The sequence below is a fragment of the Amblyomma americanum genome, chromosome 6 (genome assembly GCF_052857255.1).
Source record: "Amblyomma americanum isolate KBUSLIRL-KWMA chromosome 6, ASM5285725v1, whole genome shotgun sequence".
NCBI lineage: Eukaryota > Metazoa > Arthropoda > Arachnida > Ixodida > Ixodidae > Amblyomma > Amblyomma americanum.
In genome coordinates, this window is record NC_135502.1 from 101,326,718 (window position 1) to 101,349,331 (window position 22,614).

At 48.8% G+C, this 22,614-nt stretch overlaps 1 protein-coding gene across 1 annotated transcript in view; it reads right to left on the minus strand.

The window, feature by feature from the left end:
- Nucleotides 1-22,614, minus strand: part of LOC144094880 (neprilysin-1-like) — a 79,631-nt gene that overhangs the window by 24,208 nt on the left and 32,809 nt on the right. The window contains exon 7 of the mRNA XM_077628754.1: nt 16,702-16,788. Within this exon, the coding sequence (XP_077484880.1) occupies nt 16,702-16,788 (87 nt within the window). The remainder of the gene's footprint in view (nt 1-16,701; nt 16,789-22,614) is intronic.

A 22,614-nucleotide genomic window follows, 5' to 3' on the forward strand; every position in this document is an offset into this window, starting at 1 on the left:
TACGTATGACATTCCACAGACTGCTCCAAAGTTCGACGGTGCAATGTAATAATTTTCTGACATTGTGATGACGCTGACTATAAGCTCATAAATTAAAGATTAAGAGCCTATACCATTTGCGCTAGGTCATCCTTGCATCTCACGTAATGGGCTGTTGCTCCATATTTCTGGCAGAGAAAAACTTTCCCCGTTCTTATGCCAGACATATCTAAAATTGAGGTCTTTAGCTCAATTTATTGTTGCCTCAAGCAAAGCCCCGTTTCTTTTGGTCAAGTCTTCTTGCATGTAGCAACGCTTTTTCCACTGGTTGAGTTCTGCTTTCTTGCTTGGAAACTCATCCATCAAAGCACAAAATATATAATGATGCCAAGTATCTTATCTTTCGAAGCTGGAATCCTGTGCAGAGCAACGTCTTTATTTTGACTTTGCCATTCGGGCCCCTTTAATTCTTGAGTTATCTATTCTTTTTCTGATCTCTTGAGATTCAATGACATCAAATAATTTTTTAGCTCACTTATATCCTTGTCCTGTTTGCTCATGTGCGCCAGAGCTTCGTCATATTTAGCAGATATGACTTGTACTGCATGCTCAATCTTTTCTACAGTGCCCTTCAGTAACATGAGGCTTTCAAGTTTTTCGTTTATACTTTGAAGCGCAAGCGCAATGACTGGATTTTGTTCCTTTTTTGTTTTGCTGCTTTTGCTGGCCCTCGTCTTCGCTGCCTTGCATGTTTGGCAGCGCAAATGCGCAAGGCATTCCGCCACGATTCCCCCATCGGTTTGGAGGCGGATTCTGCTATTCCAGAGTAGTTACCATAGAGGTAACGCAAGAGCACTCTCCGCACATCAGATCATCGTCACAACTCTCATTACAAGCAGGACAATCACCCCCCTCTGAAGCTGGCATACTTGCAAGAAAGTCACCGCAACAAAAGAGAAAGAAAACGAACTAATAAGAATAGAAACACTGATGGTAGCAGCAGCAGCGGCAGTAATTGGGGCAACTAAGTAAATCTTATAAAAAATCAATTCGAACTAACTTGCAATTTCCAGAACAGTTAATCAGCCCTTGTCGACGCGCCGCTACTGCAACCAGGAATGCTCGAACGGTGCCTCCGGTGCACCTTTTGTATCCGTAGTGGGCAGTGCCGGATGTCGCTTCGGTCGGTGCTGGCTTCTCACGTATTCAAGTTTGTACTACGTCACTGCAGCGGACGGTCGGGCTTTTCAGTTCGATGATGCCTTCGGTAAAATTCGAAAGCTTGCCTTGGTGTTCCGCAGCACTCCGATGGAGGTTTCTGCAATTCGCAGAACAGATAACCAGCCCTTGTCGACGCGCCGCTACTGCTGCCAGGAATGCTAGAATGGTGCCTCCGGTGCACCTTTTGTATCCGTAGTGGGCAGTGCCGGATGTCGCTTCGTTCGGTGCTGGCTTCTCACGTGTCCAAGTTTGTACTACGTCACTGCAGCGGACGGTCGGGCTTTTCAGTTCGATGATGCCTTCGGTAGAATTCGAAAGCTTGCCTTGGTGTTCCGTAGGACTCCGATGGAGGTTTCTGGAATTCGCAGAACAGATAACCATCCCTTGTCGACGCGCCGCTACTGCTGCCAGGAATGCTAGAACGGCGCCTCCGGTGCACCTCTTGTATCCGTAGTGGGCAGTGCCGGATGTCGCTTCGGTCGGTGCTGGCTTCTCACGTGTCCAAGTTTGTACTACGTCACTGCAGCGGACGGTCGGGCTTTTCAGTTCGATGATGCCTTCGGTAGAATTCGAAAGCTTGCCTTGGTGTTCCGCAGCACTCCGATGGAGGTTTCTGCAATTCGCAGAACAGATAACCAGCCCTTGTCGACGCGCCGCTACTGCTGCCAGGAATGCTAGAACGGTGCCTCCGGTGCACCTTTTGTATCCGTAGTGGGCAGTGCCGGATGTCGCTTCGGTCGATGCTGGCTTCTCACGTGTCCAAGTTTGTACTACGTCACTGCAGCGGACGGTCGGGCTTTTCAGTTCTTTGATGCCTTCGGTAGAATTCGAAAGCTTGCCTTGGTGTTCCTCAGCACTCTGATGGAGGTTTCTGCAATTCGCAGAACAGATAACCAGCCCTTGTCGACGCGCCGCTACTGCAACCAGGAATGCTAGAACGGTGTCTCCGGTGCACCTTTTGTATCCGTAGTGGGCAGTGCCGGATGTCGCTTCGTTCGGTGCTGGCTTCTCACGTGTCCAAGTTTGTACTACGTCACTGCAGCGGACGGTCGGGCTTTTCAGTTCGATGATGCCTTCGGTAGAATTCGAAAGCTTGCCTTGGTGTTCCGTAGGACTCCGATGGAGGTTTCTGGAATTCGCAGAACAGATAACCATCCCTTGTCGACGCACCGCTACTGCTGCCAGGAATGCTAGAACGGCGCCTCCGGTGCACCTTTTGTATCCGTAGTGGGCAGTGCCGGATGTCGCTTCGGTCGGTGCTGGCTTCTCACGTGTCCAAGTTTGTACTACGTCACTGCAGCGGACGGTCGGGCTTTTCAGTTCGATGATGCCTTCGGTAGAATTCGAAAGCTTGCCTTGGTGTTCCGTAGGACTCCGATGGAGGTTTCTGGAATTCGCAGAACAGATAACCATCCCTTGTCGACGCACCGCTACTGCTGCCAGGAATGCTAGAACGGCGCCTCCGGTGCACCTTTTGTATCCGTAGTGGGCAGTGCCGGATGTCGCTTCGGTCGGTGCTGGCTTCTCACGTGTCCAAGTTTGTACTACGTCACTGCAGCGGACGGTCGGGCTTTTCAGTTCTATGATGCCTTCGGTAGAATTCGAAAGCTTGCCTTGGTGTTCCTCAGCACTCTGATGGAGGTTTCTGCAATTCGCAGAACAGATAACCAGCCTTTGTCGACGCGCCGCTACTGCTGCCAGGAATGCTAGAACGGTGCCTCCGGTGCACCTTTCGTATCCGTAGTGGGCAGTGCCGGATGTCGCTTCGGTCGGTGCTGGCTTCTCACGTGTCCAAGTTTGTACTATGTCACTGCAGCGGATGGTCGGGCTTTTAAGTTCGGTGATGCCTTCGGTAGAATTCGAAAGCTTGCCTTGGTGTTCCGCAGCACTCCGATGGAGGTTTCTGCAATTCGCAGAACAGATAACCAGCCCTTGTCGACGCGCCGCTACTGCTGCCAGGAATGCTAGAACGGTGCCTCCGGTGCACCTTTTGTATCCGTAGTGGGCAGTGCCGCATGTCGCTTCGGTCGGTGCTGGCTTCTCGCAAGTCCACGTTTGTACTACGTCACTGCAGGGACGGTCGGGCTTTTCAGTTCGATGATGCCTTCGGTAGAATTCGAAACCTTGATTTCGTGTTCCTCAGCACTCTGATGGAGGCTTCTGCAATTCGCAGAACAGATAACCAGCCCTTGTCGACGCGCCGCTACTGCTGCCAGGAATGCTAGAACGGTGCCTCCGGTGCACCTTTTGTATCCGTAGTGGGCAGTGCCGGATGTCGCTTCGGTCGGTGCTGGCTTCTCACGTGTCCAAGTTTGTACTACGTCACTGCAGGGGACGGTCGGGCTTTTAAGTTCGGTGATGCCTTCGGTAGAATTCGAAAGCTTGCCTTGGTGTTCCGCAGCACTCCGATGGAGGTTTCTGCAATTCGCAGAACAGATAACCAGCCCTTGTCGACGCGCCGCTACTGCTGCCAGGAATGCTAGAACGGTGCCTCCGGTGCACCTTTTGTATCCGTAGTGGGCAGTGCCGGATGTCGCTTCGGTCGATGCTGGCTTCTCACGTGTCCACGTTTGTACTACGTCACTGCAGCGGACGGTCGGGCTTTTCAGTTCGATGATGCCTTCGGTAGAATTCGAAAGCTTGCCTTGGTGTTCCGCAGCACTCCGATCGAGGTTTCTGCAATTCGCAGAACAGATAACCAGCCCTTGTCGACGCGCCGCTACTGCAACCAGGAATGCTAGAACGGCGCCTCCGGTGCACCTTTTGTATCCGTAGTGGGCAGTGCCGGATGTCGCTTCGGTCGGTGCTGGCTTCTCACGTGTCCAAGTTTGTACTACGTCACTGCATCGGACGGTCGGGCTTTTCAGTTCGATGATGCCTTCGGTAGAATTCGAAAGCTTGCCTTGGTGTTCCTCAGCACTCTGATGGAGGTTTCTGCAATTCGCAGAACAGATAACCAGCCTTTGTCGACGCGCCGCTACTGCTGCCAGGAATGCTAGAACGGTGCCTCCGGTGCACCTTTTGTATCCGTAGTGGGCAGTGCCGGATGTCGCTTCGGTCGGTACTGGCTTCTCACGTGTCCAAGTTTGTACTATGTCACTGCATCGGATGGTCGGGCTTTTAAGTTCGATGATGCCTGCGGTAGAATTCGAAAGCTTGCCTTGGTGTTCCGCAGCACTCCGATGGAGGTTTCTGCAATTCGCAGAACAGATAACCAGCCCTTGTCGACGCGCCGCTACTGCTGCCAGGAATGCTAGAATGGTGCCTCCGGTGCACCTTTTGTATCCGTAGTGGGCAGTGCTGGATGTCGCTTCGGTCGGTGCTGGCTTCTCACGTGTCCAAGTTTGTACTATGTCACTGCAGCGGATGGTCGGGCTTTTAAGTTCGATGATGCCTTCGGTAGAATTCGAAAGCTTGCCTTGGTGTTCCGCAGCACTCCGATGGAGGTTTCTGCAATTCGCAGAACAGATAACCAGCCCTTGTCGACGCGCCGCTACTGCTGCCAGGAATGCTAGAACGGTGCCTCCGGTGCACCTTTTGTATCCGTAGTGGGCAGTGCTGGATGTCGCTTCGGTCGGTGCTGGCTTCTCACGTGTCCAAGTTTGTACTACGTAACTGCAGGGGACGGTCGGGCTTTTCAGTTCGATGATGCCTTCGGTAGAATTCGAAAGCTTGCCTTGGTGTTCCGCAGCACTCCGATGGAGGTTTCTGCAATTCGCAGAACAGATAACCAGCCCTTGTCGACGCGCCGCTACTGCAACCAGGAATGCTAGAACGGTGTCTCCGGTGCACCTTTTATATCCGTAGTGGGCAGCGCTGGATGTCGCTTCGGTCGGTGCTGGCTTCTCACGTGTCCAAGTTTGTACTACGTCACTGCAGGGGACGGTCGGGCTTTTCAGTTCGGTGATGCCTTCGGTAGAATTCGAAAGCTTGCCTTGGTGTTCCGCAGCACTCCGATGGAGGTTTCTGCAATTCGCAGAACAGATAACCAGCCCTTGTCGACGCGCCGCTACTGCTGCCAGGAATGCTAGAACGGTGCCTCCGGTGCACCTTTTGTATCCGTAGTGGGCAGTGCCGCATGTCGCTTCGGTCGGTGCTGGCTTCTCACAAGTCCACGTTTGTACTACGTCACTGCAGGGGACGGTCGGGCTTTTCAGTTCGAAGATGCCTTCGGTAGAGTTCGAAAGCTTGCCTTGGTGTTCCGCAGCACTCCGATGGAGGTTTCTACAATTCGCAGAACAGATAACCAGCCCTTGTCGACGCGCCTCTACTGCTGCCAGGAATGCGAGAACGGTGCCTCCGGTGCACCTTTTGTATCCGTAGTGGGCAGTGCTGGATGTCGCTTCGGTCGGTGCTGGCTTCTCACGTGTCCAAGATTGTACTACGTCACTGCAGGGGACGGTCGGGCTTTTCAGTTCGGTGATGCCTTCGGTAGAATTCGAAAGCTTGCCTTGGTGTTCCGCAGCACTCCGATGGAGGTTTCTACAATTCGCAGAACAGATAACCAGCCCTTGTCGACGCGTTTGCTACTGCAACCAGGAATGCTAGAACGGTGCCTCCGGTGCACCTTTTGTATCCGTAGTGGGCAGTGCCGGATGTCGCTTCGGTCGGTGCTGGCTTTTCACGTGTCCAAGTTTGTACTACGTCACTGCAGCGGACGGTCGGGCTTTTCAGTTCGGTGATGCCTTCGGTAGAATTCGAAAGCTTGCCTTGGTGTTCCGCAGCACTCCGATGGAGGTTTCTACAATTCGCAGAACAGATAACCAGCCCTTGTCGACGCGCCGCTACTGCAACCAGGAATGCTAGAACGGTGTCTCCGGTGCACCTTTTATATCCGTAGTGGGCAGCGCTGGATGTCGCTTCGGTCGGTGCTGGCTTCTCACGTGTCCAAGTTTGTACTACGTCACTGCAGGGGACGGTCGGGCTTTTCAGCTCGGTGATGCCTTCGGTAGAATTCGAAAGCTTGCCTTGGTGTTCCTCAGCACTCTGATGGAGGTTTCTGCAATTCGCAGAACAGATAACCAGCCCTTGTCGACGCGCCGCTACTGCAACCAGGAATGCTAGAACGGTGTCTCCAGGGCACCTTTTATATCCGTAGTGGGCAGCGCTGGATGTCGCTTCGGTCGGTGCTGGCTTCTCACGTGTCCAAGTTTGTACTACGTCACTGCAGGGGACGGTCGGGCTTTTCAGTTCGGTGATGCCTTCGGTAGAATTCGAAAGCTTGCCTTGGTGTTCCGCAGCACTCCGATGGAGGTTTCTACAATTCGCAGAACAGATAACCAGCCCTTGTCGACGCGTTTGCTACTGCAACCAGGAATGCTAGAACGGCGCCTCCGGTGCACCTTTTGTATCCGTAGTGGGCAGTGCCGGATGTCGCTTCGGTCGGTGCTGGCTTCTCACGTGTCCAAGTTTGTACTACGTCACTGCAGCGGACGGTCGGGCTTTTCAGTTCGGTGATGCCTTCGGTAGAATTCGAAAGCTTGCCTTGGTGTTCCGCAGCACTCCGATGGAGGTTTCTACAATTCGCAGAACAGATAACCAGCCCTTGTCGACGCGCCGCTACTGCAACCAGGAATGCTAGAACGGTGTCTCCAGGGCACCTTTTATATCCGTAGTGGGCAGCGCTGGATGTCGCTTCGGTCGGTGCTGGCTTCTCACGTGTCCAAGTTTGTACTACGTCACTGCAGGGGACGGTCGGGCTTTTCAGTTCGGTGATGCCTTCGGTAGAATTCGAAAGCTTGCCTTGGTGTTCCGCAGCACTCCGATGGAGGTTTCTACAATTCGCAGAACAGATAACCAGCCCTTGTCGACGCGTTTGCTACTGCAACCAGGAATGCTAGAACGGCGCCTCCGGTGCACCTTTTGTATCCGTTGTGGGCAGTGCCGGATGTCGCTTCGGTCGGTGCTGGCTTCTCACGTGTCCAAGTTTGTACTACGTCACTGCAGCGGACGGTCGGGCTTTTCAGTTCGGTGATGCCTTCGGTAGAATTCGAAAGCTTGCCTTCGTGTTCCTCAGCACTCTGATGGAGGTTTCTGCAATTCGCAGAACAGATAACCAGCCCTTGTCGACGCGCCGCTACTGCTGCCAGGAATGCTAGAACGGTGCCTCCGGTGCACCTTTTGTATCCGTAGTGGGCAGTGCCGGATGTCGCTTCGGTCGATGCTGGTTTCTCACGTGTCCAAGTTTGTACATACGTCACTGCAGCGGACGGTCGGGATTTTCAGTTCGATGATGCCTTCGGTAGAATTCGAAAGCTTGCCTTGGTGTTCCGCAGCACTCCGATGGAGGTTTCTGCGATTCGCAGAACAGATAACCAGCCCTTGTCGACGCGCCGCTACTGCTGCCAGGAATGCTAGAACGGTGCCTCCGGTGCACCTTTTGTATCCGTAGTGGGCAGTGCCGGATGTCGCTTCGGTCGATGCTGGCTTCTCACGTGTCCAAGTTTGTACTACGTCACTGCAGCGGACGGTCGGGCTTTTTCGGTCCGATGACGCGCTTGGTAGAGTTCCAAACCTTGCCTTATAGTGTTCCGGAGCGTTCCGAGGAAGATTCCTGCAATTCGCTCAACAGATAATCAGGCGCTGTCGACGCGCCGTTACTGCTTCCAAGATGTCGACCTTAATAACGCGTAACACATTACGCGGCTGCTGTTGCATCCCATAAATGCTTCCTAGAACGCCGGTACAACTTCCGCTATAAAAAAAAAGAAAAAATGGTAGTCGTTTAACTCTCCTAAACCAAGCTAGAGCGAAAGCTTCAGTGCACTAGGGTACGCTTGGTTTACGCTTGAGACACCTCGCAGTCATTTCAGGCACATTGTCAGCCGCGCTGTCATCCACGGTGAAACTGCATGCGGGAACGGTATCGCCGCCTTAAGCGAACACCGAGTCACGTCCATAATCACATGACCACATCTGGCGAAGCGGCTGTTGGCGAACCGCGGTCGGAGCAGTGGCGCAGCGGCTGCAGCTGCGGTGAATCACGTGGCCTGACGTCACGGCCACACCCCCGGCGCTTCTTCAGCTGAAGGTCAAACTGCAACACCCGATGACCTTGGCGAAACATAGTGCCTGGAGCTCTCGCTCCAAAATATAAGCTCTAAGCTTCCCGACTTAGCGCCTTGATTTGCTAAAGCCGAGTGGCAATAGTGGCTGAGAGATATTGATTGGAACACCCATTTTGCGTTTCACAGGCGGCTGCACATTTCGGTGTAAATTGGTTGGAAAATGGACCTCACAGGCCTATTTTGGCGCCTATGGCTCAGGGGCATGCTAGTCCTTCTGCTCGCGGTCTTGAGTTAAATACGTACCCGGCACACTACTCAGCATTCATGGTTCGTTTGTACGAAGCAAATAGTGTAGCTCCCAGTGTCGTCTTATTCGCAGTTTAAAAGTGAAAAAAATTTTTGCGGGTTAGAAATCGCGCCATAATTGTCTCCCATCACGGTGGAGACCAAAAGCGCGCCATAAGGGAGAGGAGGGGGTGGGAGTGAAAGCAGGAAAAAAGGAGGTGCGGTAGTGGAGTGCTCCAGAATAACTTAGACCACCTAGCGATCATAACGTGCATTGACGTCGCACAGCACACGGGCGCCTTTGCATTTCGCTTCTGTCGGAACGCTACTTCCGCGGCCAGTTTCGAACCCGTAAAACCCCGTCTCAGCAGCTGAGTGCCCTAACCGCTCAGCTACCGCGGCGGGTCAGCGTAAACTCTTCGTTGCATTGTTTTGAAGAAAGCAAAGGCGCATAACGGGCTCACTGGGTCAGTGGGTACCTCATTCGAGCTGTGGAATGGCGGTGGTGTCCACCCACAAACTGAGGCAGCTATGCGCCATTGTTTTGCTTAAACCAATGCAGGATTTACATTTAAAACCGTTTGTTTTTTTTGCGGAAAGAAAACGTCACAGCAATTGTCTCAAATCTCGGTGGACACCCGAACCATGTTGTAAGGGAAGGGACGAAGGTGGGAGTGAAAGGAAGTGAAAAAGAGGTGCCGTAGTAAAGGACTCCGGAATAATTTCGACCCCCTGAAAATCTTGGATGTGCACTGACATCGCACAGCACACGGGTGCCTTTTACGTTCAGTCTTAATCGAAACGCGGCCGCCGCGGCCGGTTTCGAACCCGAGAACTCTAGCTCAGTAGCCACGCGGGAACCACTGAGCCTCCACGGCGGGTACGGAGGGATTCGATTCCGTTGGGTTTGAGGAAAGACTGGCTTCTTGGGTCAGTGGACACTGCAATCGCGCTATAAGGCACGTGGCGGTGGTGTCCACCAATAATAATAACAACAAAACTTGGTTTTTGAGGAAAGGAAATGGCGCAGTATCTGTCTCATATATCGTTGGACACCTGAACCGGGACGTAAGGGAAGGGATAAAGGAGGGAGTGAAAGAAGAAAGGAAGTGGTGTCATAGTGGAGGGCTTCGGAATAATTTCGAACACCTGGGGATATTTAACGTGCACTGAGATAGCACAGCGCACGGGCGCCTTAGCGTTTTTCCTCCATAAAAACGCAGCCGCCGCGGTCAGGTTCGATCCCGGGAACTCCGGATCGAAATTGCGTGGACCATCCATTTGACGATTATGTGTGCTTGACATGCAACCCTTTAAAATAAGCCCAATTGTGCAAATAATTTGCGCGTATAAGTCGATTGTTCCATGTGTTGCGGAAATATTTCACCGAGATTTTAACTCTTTCAAGCGAAACCTGCTGGGATGATTGGAAATAATACCGTCTGGCTGTTGCCTGTTTCTACCGGCTTCATTGCTGTTGCTATCATTTTAATTGCGTTTTTGTTATTATTTTCTTCTTTCTTTCGTTACTCTGTGCTTTTGCATTGAGCGTACAACGGTAAAATGCCTATGGCAGTTAAGAGTCGCCAAAGAGTACATAAATATAGATGTGACAAGTGCTTTAGCTGGGCTTGTTGGTGCATGTATAGGGAAGACACGGACGCGGAAAAACACGGACGTAGGGGGGGAGGGGGAATACAGGGCTCGTCTCATTTCCTGACTACGTATGCCCGTGTTCGAATTTTTGCGGTCTATCTCTTCCCTAAATATATACGTAAATAGTGTACCGGTGACAGAATTATCCATCTTGTGATAGCCAGCGAATAGTTCCGTTGCACAGCCTGCTGCTCCATTGATGCGATGCAGTTTGGGCCTAGCGACAGTCAGCGAGCGGTACGCTGTGGCGGCAACGGTAGGTCAGCGTGCACACTGCGAAGGATTACACACACACTATATATATATATATATATATATATATATATATATATATATATATATATATATATATATATATATATATATATATATATATACGCAGATAAGTTAAACCCGTTTGACAAACTTATTAAGGGAGCTAACAGTCACCGCAACCAAGGTGCATTAGGGGAATGTTTTTTTTTATATGTTGTGCTTATCAGTGGGATATTATAGTACTTAGATTAAATCGATTAAAGAAAATTACTTATAAAGCAGCAGAAAAAACAACCATGCCGGTGGTGGGATCCGAACCCACGACCTCCGAATATCGCGTCCGGTGCTCTTACCAACTGAGCTACGGCGACGGCTGTCCAATCTGCTGCTCTCGTGGGTATTTAGGTTCATTGGGTGTAAGCGAACCTTGAGAGTGTTCACCAGCGCCACCCTCGACCATAGCGGCGGACGTAGCACGTCCTGTAATACCGCGAGTGTGACGTGGAACGTCATCTAACGGCGAGGGCGGAAACTGTGCGAAAGCCCTCTTAAGCTACCTATGGCATCAAGACTGCCAGAAGCGATATTCGGAGGTCGTGGGTTCGGATCCCACCGGCGGCATGGTTGTTTTTTCTGCTGTTTTATAAGTAATTTTCTTTAATCGATTTATTAATCTAAGTACTATAATATCCCACTGATAAGCACAACATATAAAAAAAAACATTCCGCTAATGCACCTTGGTTGCGGTGACTGTTAGCTCCCTTAATAAGTTTGTCAAACGGGCCCCTCATTTCATTTAACTTATCTGCTAATAGCTTAACGAGGGTCTCGGTTCTGGCAGTCTTGATGCCATAGGTAGCTTAAGAGGGCTTCCGCACAGTTTCCGCCCTCGCCGTTAGATGACGTTCGACGTCACACTCGCGGTATTACAGGACGTGCTACGTCCGCCGCAATGGTCGAGGGTGGTGCTGGTGAACACTCTCAAGGTTCGCTTACACCCAATGAACATAGATACCCACGAGAGCAGCAGATTGGACAGCCGTCGCCGTAGCTCAGTTGGTAAGAGCACCGGACGCGATATTCGGAGGTCGTGGGCTCGGATCCCACCACCGGCATGGTTGTTTTTTCTGCTGCTTTATAAGTAATTTTCTTTAATCGATTTATTAATTTAAGTACTATAATATCCCACTGATAAGCACAACATATAAAAAAAAACATTCCCCTAATGCACCTTGGTTGCGGTGACTGTTAGCTCCCTTAATAAGTATATATATATATAAGTATATATATATATATATATATATATATATATATATATATATATATATATATATATATATATATATATATATATATATATATATATATATATATATATATATATCGGTTGTTTATGGTTAACATCTCAAAGCGACACTCAGGCTATGAGGAACGCTGTAGTGAAGGGCTCCTGAAATTTCGACCACCTGTGCTTTCCCGTGCACTTACATCGCACAGCACACGCGCCTCTAGAATTTTGACTTCATCGAAATTCGACCGCCGCGGCCGGGATCGAACCCGCGTCTTGCGAGTCAGCAGCCGAGCGCCATGTTATACACAGGGTGTCCCAGCTAACTTGGACCGAGATATTAAAAAAACTTAAGGTTTCTGCGGAACTTAAATCACGTGGATGCTGTTAGGGTTTACCTAGAGTTTCAGTACAAACTTTTTGCTCATTTTACTTGAAAATTATTCGAGCTAAATTAATTATTTCTTTAAATATAGCTTGAAACGTCCCGGGCGTCAGTAGGAAAGTTGTGGAGCTCTATAAATAATGCCCAGCCAGGCACTTCCAACGAGATAGCCTTGGCGTGGACGTTTTTATTCGGGAAAGACGAAAGCCCGAGGAGTTCAAAAAATACCACGTGACAGCGCGCTCCGTACGCCCGAATGCGCCGCGGTTACAGCGCTCTCATCCTTGATTTGTAAAAAACGTTGCCGGCGCCACGCCTTCCCTTCGCTTACGAGAATGGGCTTCTATCTTTGCTCGGCCCTGAAGTTACCGGCGGCGGCTGGCGTCTCATTCTAGAATCTGCTAGCGTGAGAGCGCAGTTATCGCCGAAGAAACGGGAACAGGCTATGTTTCAACTGCCGGCAGAATCCACTGGCGCTTATCTTGGAACCAACCACCACGCGAAGCTCTGTTGTGTGCAGCACGAAGGGCAAGAAGCGAGCGATGTTTTTTACAAAGCACGAATGAGAGCGCTGTAATAGCGGCGCGTTCGGGTGCGCGGAGCGCGCTCTCACGTGAATTTTTTTAAAACTCAGCGGGCTTTCGTTTTTCCCGAATTAAAACGGCGACGCCGAGTCTACCTCGTTGGGAATGTCTGGGGTTGGACAATATTTCTGGAGCTTCAAAAACTTCTCATTGACGCCCGAATGTTTCAAGCTATATTTAAGAAGTTCACCAGCGCCGTGCTACGTCCGCCGCTATGGTCATGGGTGGCGTTGGGGATCACCCTCAAGGTTCGCTTACACCAAATGAACCGACGAGAGCAGCAGATTGGACAGCCGTCGCCGTAGCTCAGTTGGTAAGAGCACCGGACGCGATATTCGGAGGTCGTGGGTTCGGATCACACCGGACGGCATCGTTTTTTTTTCTGCTGCTTTATAAGTAATTTTCTTTAAGCAATTTATTAATCTAAGTACTATAACATCCCACTGATAAGCACAACAAATAAAAAAAATTTCCTTATGCACCTTGGTTTCGGTGACTGTTCGTTCCCTTCATGAGTTTGTATATATATATATATATATATATATATATATATATATATATATATATATATATATATATATATATATATATATATATATATATATATATATATATTATATGTGTGTGTGTGTGTGTGTGTGTGTGTGTGTGTGTGTGTGTGTGTATAGAGTTGGTTTGGTTTATTGGTTTATTGGGTTTAATGTCCCAAAGCGGTTCAGGCTATGAGGGACGCCGTAGTGAAGGGCTCCGGAAATTTCGACTACCTGGGGTTCTTTAACGTGCACTGACATCGCACAGTACTAGGGCCTCTAGAATTTCGCCTCCATCGAAATTCGACCGCCGCGGGCGGCGTGTATGTATATATAGATTTAAGAGAAGTGGGCACTTCTACAAAGACACTTTTATTTATCAACGTTTCGACCGCGGTGCGGTCTTCTTCAGGACTGTGTATATATATATATATATATATATATATATATATATATATATATATATATATATATATATATATATATATATATATATATATATATATATATATATATATATATATATATATATAGCAGAGAAGGGCAATGAAATGAGGGGCTCGTTTGTCAAGCATATGGAGGAAGCCAACAGTCACCGAAACCAAGGTGCATAACGGGATGTTTCAATTTCTTAAAATTTGTAGTGCCAATCAATTTGTTTAAAGAAAATTGCTTATAAAGCAGAAGAAACAACCATGCCGCCAGTGGCATCCGAACCCACGACCTCCGAATATCGCGTCCGGTGCTCTACCAACTAAGCTACGGCGACGGCTGTCCAATCTGCTGCTCTCGTGGTTATTCACGTTTATTGCGTGTAAGCGAACCTTGAGAGTGTTCACCAGCGCCACCCTCGTCCATAGCGGCGAACGTAGCACGTCCTGTATTACCGCGAATGTGACGTAGAACGTCATCTCAACGGCGAGGGTGGAAACTGTGCGAGAGCCCTCTTATGCTACTTATGGCATCAAGACTGCCAGAACCGAGACCCTCGTTAAGCTATTAGCAGACAAGGTAAACGAAAATGAGGGGCTCGTTTGAGATGTGAAGGAAGCCAACAGTCACCGAAACCATGGTGTCCAGGGGAATGTTAAATTGTTTTCTTTTAATTTTTTTGCTTTGATACTTCGATTAATTGTCATTGAAGAAAATTACTTACAAAGCAGCAGAGAAAACAACCATGTCGCCGGTGGCATTCGAACCAACGACCTCCGAATATCGCGTCCGGCGCTCTGCCCACTGAGCAATGGCGACGGCTTTGCAATCTGCTGCTCTCGTTGGCATTTATGTTTATTGCGTTAAACGAAGCTTGAGAGTCGTCACCAGGGCCACCCCCGTCCATAGCGGCGAACGTAGCACGTCCTGTATTACCGCGAATTTGACGTAGATCGTCATCTAACGGCGAGGGTTCGGATCACACCAGCGGCATGATTTTTTCTGCTGCTTTATAAGTAATTCTCTGTAAGCGACAGATTATTCTAAGTACTAAAGCATATATATATATATATATATATATATATATATATATATATATATATATATATATATATATATATATATATATGTTAAAGAAGTAGACGCACATGCACGTACGCAAACACACGCAATGCATTAGCGTTTTACGCTACATAAAAGCTTTTATGCTGCCATATTTAGGTATCGAATGCTCGCAGTATTTCGCTATTCTCTTCGAGTTCGATCAATATAAGCGGGTTCAGCTGCAAGCGCGAAATATGTTTTTGCTAGTTGTCAGAGAGGAGGAATGTAGGTCAAGTTTCCCGATATTGCGCATTTCAAAACTGCGCCAAGGGGTGTGTATTACGCTCGACGCATGACGCAATGTCGCCTGAGGACAAGAAACGAGCGGTTTCCTCCAGCCCGCCTTGGGCTGGAGGAAATGAGTTTAACATCGAAAAATGCGTTTAACATTGAAATAATTTGTGTAACACCCCTTCCAAACCGTCTCCCTCGCAGTCTATACACAGCTTCCAACGCTTCTTGAGGTCTTGGAAACAGTTGGAAAAAGAATCTTTTTGCAGGGCTGTCAGCTCCATTGTAGTGGCGTCTTGAATGGCCTCCACGCTCCCCATCCAGCGATCATTTAGGGCTCTCTTCACACGAGGAAACAGGAAAAAATCGCATGGGGAGAGTTCAGGCGAGTATTGCCGCTAGAGAAGTACAGTAATGCTGTGCTTGGCGTGAAATTTTGTCACGCTTAGAGCAGTGTGCGGCCTTGCGTTATCGTGGAAAAGGCTCCATTGTCCAGATGCCCATAAGTCAGGGTGACGGCGTCGCGGTGGATCACATTTGTGTTGGAGCACACGGATATAAAACTCATGATTTACCATCTGACCTTGTGGGAGGAGCTTGTGGTGTATGACACCTCTGGCATCGAAAAACTATCAACATCGTGTTTGTTTTTGTCGTCTGTCGCAGCACCTTTCTCGACGGTGGAAAGCTTGTGCACCGCCATTCGGCGCTCTGCCAATATGTTTGAGGATTGTATTGAAAACACCATGTTTCGTCTTCAGCAATGATGCCGTCGACGAATGCAGCATCCTTCTCTGCCTCGGAGAGCAAATCAGCGCTCACTGATGCCCGCGTGTCGTTCTGGTCCTGTGTGAGGGAGTGCGGCACAAGTCTGGCGTTCAGCTTTCGTTTCCCCATGTTTTCACGCAAAAATTGGTCGTATGTTGTCTTACGAATGTCGAGAGCATCTGATAGCATGCGGACTGTAATGGTGCAGTCCTTCTGTAGTATTTCCCTGATCACAGCCACATTTTTTTCATTCCGTGAGGTTGAAGGGCGCCCCTGCCTTGCGCCGTCGTCCACCCACGTTCTCCCCGAAACGTACCTTTTTGGCCACTCGAAAACTCGCGCCCGCGAAAATGTCTCGCTGCCTCAGGTGTCACGAAGGAGCTGAGACGTCTGTGTGGCTGTCTTGCCAAGCTTCACATAGAATTTTGTGCTTACACGCTGTTCGAGGTGGGCGTCCATCTCTCCCCATTCGCTTACAGTAGAATGCGCAGACGACTTGGGCAAGATATTTTTCTACATGTGGTGCCATCTAGCGGCTGCCACTGCGATTAACATGAATAGCTCAGGTTAACCCGAAAAGATGATGTTACACATACGCACCAACATTTGTTTTAGGGAATCATTTCTAGAGAAAAAATAAATGTCTCGAAATTTTACGGACAAAAGTTGTGTATGTAGCGGCAAGTTTGTGTGGGCAATAGTGATTCGCAGCAATCTCTAAAGGAAAGACGGAACACTACCGGAGGGCGGGCGTTGCGGCCCCAGAGCTGAAACTCGGACCTGATTGGTTCTCTTTGTTTTGTAACTCTATTTAATCCAGTGTATTAGAGGGACCAGAAAGTTCGGCTGGTGATGTAGGCAAACAAATTTCAACTTATAACCCTTAGCCTGTTTAGGAAGCTCCTTTCAAGTGCCGACACATAGAAAGAACTTAGGATGAAATATAACTGTGTGCGTAAGGAAATCATGACGTACCTTGAGAAACGGTATATTTTGTATATTTTGACAACCCGGCCACCGTCGTCGTAATGCTTTCATTGGTTTTCTGCAGAGATAGTCGAACTGCAACCAAAGAAAGCGTGCAGTGCCTGAGACGTTGCGCAAGTCGGGAGAAACAGCACCACTTCCTAAACTATATATCGTATCGCTTCAATACATCTCTTCTATGATATATCAAATATATATCGGTTACAAAAATTTCTTTAGACAGAGTATACACTACCCGTAGACTTCTGTTTACAGATTCTCTAGAGACAAATCCTAAAGAATAATCTATAATCAATACAAATCCTACAGACTAAGAATAGACAAAAAGAAAAGTTCATAGAAAGGCAATGGAGTCTATAAAACGTGTATATACTATATAGAAAAGTTTAATAAGGAATTACAGCAATATATGCCGTGGAATATTATCATAAGGGATGTGTCGATATGTAGCGAGTTACGCTGCGTTCATCTGCCTACACTGTTCAGACCCATAGAGTATAAATGGAAGCGCAACGCTATAAAATCGTTCAGAAAGGCGGGAAGGGGGGGGGGGCACTAGGGTATCTGTTCTAGCCAGCGTCGCCGCTTCGGCGGACGCGGTAGTTGCGACGCGCGCCTGTTCTTTCAATCTTTTCTCTTAGGTCTTTCCACTCTCCTCTGTCTGCACGTAGCAGCGATTGTGGCTCAGCTCGAGTTAGTGTGCAGGCCCGTGCACTTTCCTTTTCATCCTTCCTTCAGTCGCAAAAACAACACAATAAAGTGGTTTTTCCCGTGTCAGACACGATGTCACCGAATTGTTATTCCAATAATGGCGCCAGAAGTGCGGTACAGCCTGAGCTGGGCGTAGACCCGACCAAGCCGACACGTGTGAATGGTGCGTCGTGGCAGCAACGCTGGAACAACGCACCATGGAAACCCTTCTGCCTGTCGGGCAACGTAGCGGAGAACTAGAAGAAATTCAAGCAGCTCATCGGCCTATATTTCCCGGCAACAGGCAAGGAACCTACGAGTGCGGAAATGGCTGCCGTATTTCTGCACTTCGCCGGTCAAGAGGCAATCGACGTGTTCACACATTTCGCCTCACGTCAACGCAACAGGAGGACTACGCAGTCATCGTCAGAAATTCGAAAACTACTGCACACGGCCGCGGAACGAAACGTTTGAGAAGCACGTTTTTCGTTCCCAAGTCCAGCAAGAGGAGAAATGTTCAGGCAATTTTTGCCGTATGTACAGATAAAAACAGAAGCTTGCAATTTTGAAAAGCGAAGAGTCTCACTCATTCGAGGCCAGCTAGTGTGTGGAACAAGGGATAAGAAGCTCAGAGCTCAAGTTATCAGAGAGAAAAAAAATGAGCCTTTCACAAGCAATAGACTTTTGCAAAGCAGCCGAGCTGGAAACGAGTCAGAGGCTGGTCTGGGAAAAAAGTGACTCCGCCAACACTGCCTCTGTGTTCTACTTAAGAGCGTTAGCTACGGGAGCTTCAAGTGTTTACTTCGGTGTGCTCAGCAAAACAGGGAGGAGACCAAACCCAAATATCCGCGGATGTTACGTTTCCGCGAACATACCTCAGTCTTAGGCACACTACTATTGCCCTACCATTGCACTACTTTGCACTACTCTAATAGTTGCGTTAGCTACGGGAGCTTCAAGTGTTTACTTCGGTGTGCTCAGCAAAACAGGGAGGAGACCAAACGCAAATATCCGCGGATGTTACGTTTCCGCGAACATACCTCAGTCTTAGGCACACTACTATTGCCCTACCATTGCACTACTTTGCACTACTCTAATAGTTGCACTACTATTGCACTACTATTGTACTATTGCACTACTATAGTGGTTCGCACTGCTATTGCGATTTACAGCTATTGTATTTACTATATCCGGTATGTTTTCTGGATGTATCACTCAATAAATTTTATAAACGTGTGCATCAGAACACGACGAATCGTTTGACACCACCCGAAACTCCCTGCGACAAACGGTTCGGCCGTAATGGCCGTCTGAACGTCCTAGGAATGCACGGCTTGGGACGGAGAGGTCGTCGTTGCGAATCCCACACATACGTTAGACTTCATCTCAATTAGTAATTTTATCCTCAGGAACATGCCAAGTCACTGGACACCATTTCGAACATTCTGCGTGAAACGGGTGGCTGGTACTTAGTGTTAACATTTAAAGCGCAACAAACACAAAGGGACATAGTAGCACAGAAGCTCTAGAGAGTAAGAATAAATCATGGGCGCTCCACCACGGCATTCCAAATAGCCCATGTCTTGTTTCGGGACGATAAACACCACAATTTGCAACCTGCAAATTTCTATTTAGAAGTACTTTTATGTGTTAGAAAAAAAGAAAAGTAAGAAAGCAATATGACAAAAGCTCACGTGGTCTGATGCGGTCTACATCGTAAGCAGAATATGCTTTTAGTGTGATGCTAGCGCGAGCAGACGAACAGCGGGGGTTGTGTCACGTCAGCAGAACAGCCGAGAAGACGATGGTGCAACTAGCAAGCTCTCTGTGCGCATGAGCGTACTCTGCTTCATTCGTCCACTGCCGTCCTACGGTACAGGGACGCTAACCGTGATAATAGAGCTTTAGCAGTGCGCACGCAACGGCTTAGCGTACGCAAGGAGTTTGCGGTGATGGTAGTGCGCATGCGCACAACGCAAGCGCAAGCCCTGCGTCTTGCGTACGTATGCTAGCCAGCGGGCTTTGCGTTGCGGCGCTTGCGTGGCTTGCGTGGTTAGCGTTGACAAGATGGCGGCGCCCTTCTCGCCCGCTTCGAAATAAATACATGTCGCTACTGGATTCTCCGACGCAATAGCTTGCGGTTAGTTTTTATTTCGCCTACTCTTGCCCACACGTAGCGGTATAAGCGATAACAAGCCCCTGCATGCTTTTCAGATAATTTGGCGATTTTCAAGCTCCTAGGCCTAAGTAAATGCAGTGTGTTTTCCTCGTAGTAACGACACCTGGCGCAGCAGTTTTGTAGCTTTTAGTCAGTTCTTACATTTTCTTTGGTTTTCATACTTTTTCTTTATGTAACAAAAAAGGCTCACCCTATTGTTATCAGTAATCACGGATGAAATTTTCATCAACCAAGGGTTGATGTGCTTTGACGTCTTGTCACTAGATGGCGCTACTTCTTACGCATGCGCATGAGGGACGCTACGGCACGGCCAACTAAAACTATACCAGAGTCCCTCAATAGAAGTATTGAGCGACTCTGACTATACTTCGGAGCGTACAGCGTAACGCACTCAGCGCCGTAGCGCTTTGCGCACGCAAGCACTTGCATACGCACAGCTAAAACTGTCTACTACTAAGAAACTGGAGAATTGTACGAAGATGGCGCAGAATGAGAGGCGGTAGTCCCCACGCAGTAATAGAGGGGCAAGACCGAGCTATGTCCTTAAACACAAGGTTTGATTCTCGTTCTTTGATGCTCCATGCCACAACCAAATATTCTCTTACTTACTCCAAAAAAAAAATCATTTTTTGGCACTTTGTTGTTACACCGTTTCAGAAAATTGCTCAATTTTGCCCCGAGCTTTTAAAGCTTTAACATTTTCACTAATGACTGCAGTCTGTAGAAACGAATGAGCACCATGGCGCAGAAACTTGCCAAATATAGTCGTTGCGAGGGTTTGCAATTTAATTTCCGCATTCCATTCCCAATTTTAAGAGGGGGGGTGGTTGACCTATGAGAAAAGCTGGGCGTCCTGAGCAGCTCAAACAACGTGTTAAAAAAACAAGTTGTTAGGAACACAATTTCAAGCTTTATCAAACCAAAATGAATTCCTTAATGAACTCAAAAGAAAGAAGCATGCAATTTAGTAGATGTACTCGAATCTCATACATGGTTCCTACAACACAGGCTAGTGTCACTTGAACTTGTCTACAGTACTAGCTCCCAAATTGGTCGATCCGTGGTAATTTCATGACCCTAACTTATAGAACTGGGAAAAAAAATGAAGTTGAGGTTGGAATGCGGGACAGGTCACCCAACCAAAGCTCTGAGCCACCAATTTTATCGGGCTCCTCCGGTATAGCGTGTCGCACTTTGGCGGTGCAGAGCCGCTGAGAGAAAATATAACAGCTGATTTAGCTTACTTGGCCAAATGCGAATAACATGCGCCAGCACGTCGTATTTTAGTTCGCTTTCGGTTCGAGGCACGGTTTGGTAAGGCTTATGGGGGCTTAACGTCCCAAAGTGACTCAGGTTATGAGGGACGCCGTAGTAGAGGGCTCCGGAAAACTTAGACCACCTGGGTTCTTTAATGTGCACATTGCACGGTCCTCCAGAATTTTTCCTCCATCGAAATGCGACCGGCCCACCGGGATCAAACCCCCGTCATTCGGGTCAGCAGTCGAGTGCCACAATCAATTATCCACGACAGCGGATTGTTGGTTGGTTTTAATAATTGGTTTTTAAGTGGAAAGGAAATGGCGCAGTATCTGTCTCATATATCGTTGGACACCTGAACAGCGCCGTAGGGGAAGGGATAAACGAGGAAGTGAAAGAAGAAAGGAAGAGAGAGGTGCCGTAGTGGAGGGCTCCGGAATAATTTCCACCACCTGGGGATCTTTAACGTGCACTGACATCGCACAGCACACGGGCGCCTTAGCGTTTTTCCTCCATAAAAACGCAGCCGCCGCGGTCGGGTTCGAACCCGGGAACTCCGGATCAGTAGCCGAGCCCCCTAACCAGTTCTCGGTTTCAAGGTCACGCTTCAGGCAAAGGAAATCTGCGACTGGGCACTTCACTGCTAGCGCCCTATAAAATATTAGAACGGCCTAACGCACCTTAAGAGGACCCTGCGATAGCGGTGCTTTGTGGCTCCGTTGCGCACGGATGGAGACGACGACATGCAGTGCACAGCGCGAGAGAGACTGGCAGCTAAACACGAGGAGTCATCGGTTTGCGGCATTGCGTTCGTGAAGTGGCCAGCGAAGGCGATCTGTTCACGCTGCCGCGGGTCCGAAACCCAGGTGCGGCGCAATTGCGGTATTGTCAGTTTTTGTTTCTGCTCGTCGAGCTGGCTTCAGACAAACAGACAACGGGTTTTAGAGATTAGAATCGTTATTGCTAGCGCACTGAAACCTCACCAAAGGCAGCGTTTTTGTTTCTTTCAGCGCGAAGGCAACGGACACGGTGAGATACGCGAAATAGAACGACCATCTTTTCCCCCTAACCTTCGGCATACAACATAGACGCCGCTGACGTCACTAATTTATCGAACAGTGCAGCAAGGACAGCGCGGATGGCCTCACGGAGGGAGCACGGCAACGTATAAGGCTCAGTGCTGGTCGTCGTACCCCTTTTATCTCCAATCTTTTTCTTGGCTCACTTGACAAGACAGGGCGCATGAGTCTCTTTATATACAGCACTGATAGCTACTGTGGTAGCTGAGAAAGCTAGAGGGCAACCGTAAACAATTTACGCGCAGCAATCAATTGAGCCGTTCTCCACCGTTGTTTCCTGCATTTGGATCGAACAGCGTTTCCGCGTTGCCCTAAGCACCGATCTTCATCAGAAATAATCTTGTGCCGAAAAAGTGGCACTCATTTCCCTCCTCATTCTTTATGATGTTGATGATGATGAGAATAATGATGACTGTGGTATAATTTTACGAAGCGTGGGCAGCTTCGGCCAATGTGCGCTATGGGACACGGTATTTTCATGTACACAACGCCGGGTGAAAGATCCATTTACGAAGCATCTGACGCCACAGAAGCCGCAGAGAACTACGCTCGGAGAAAGCTTACACCCGTAGTATCACCGGTGGGCACGCGGTGACACTGGGCCTTCTGATTCCTATCTTAGTATAAAAATCAACATAGTTTCCTAACAAATTTTCGCCCAATTTAATTCAAATAACGCGCACAGTTAACCTCAAC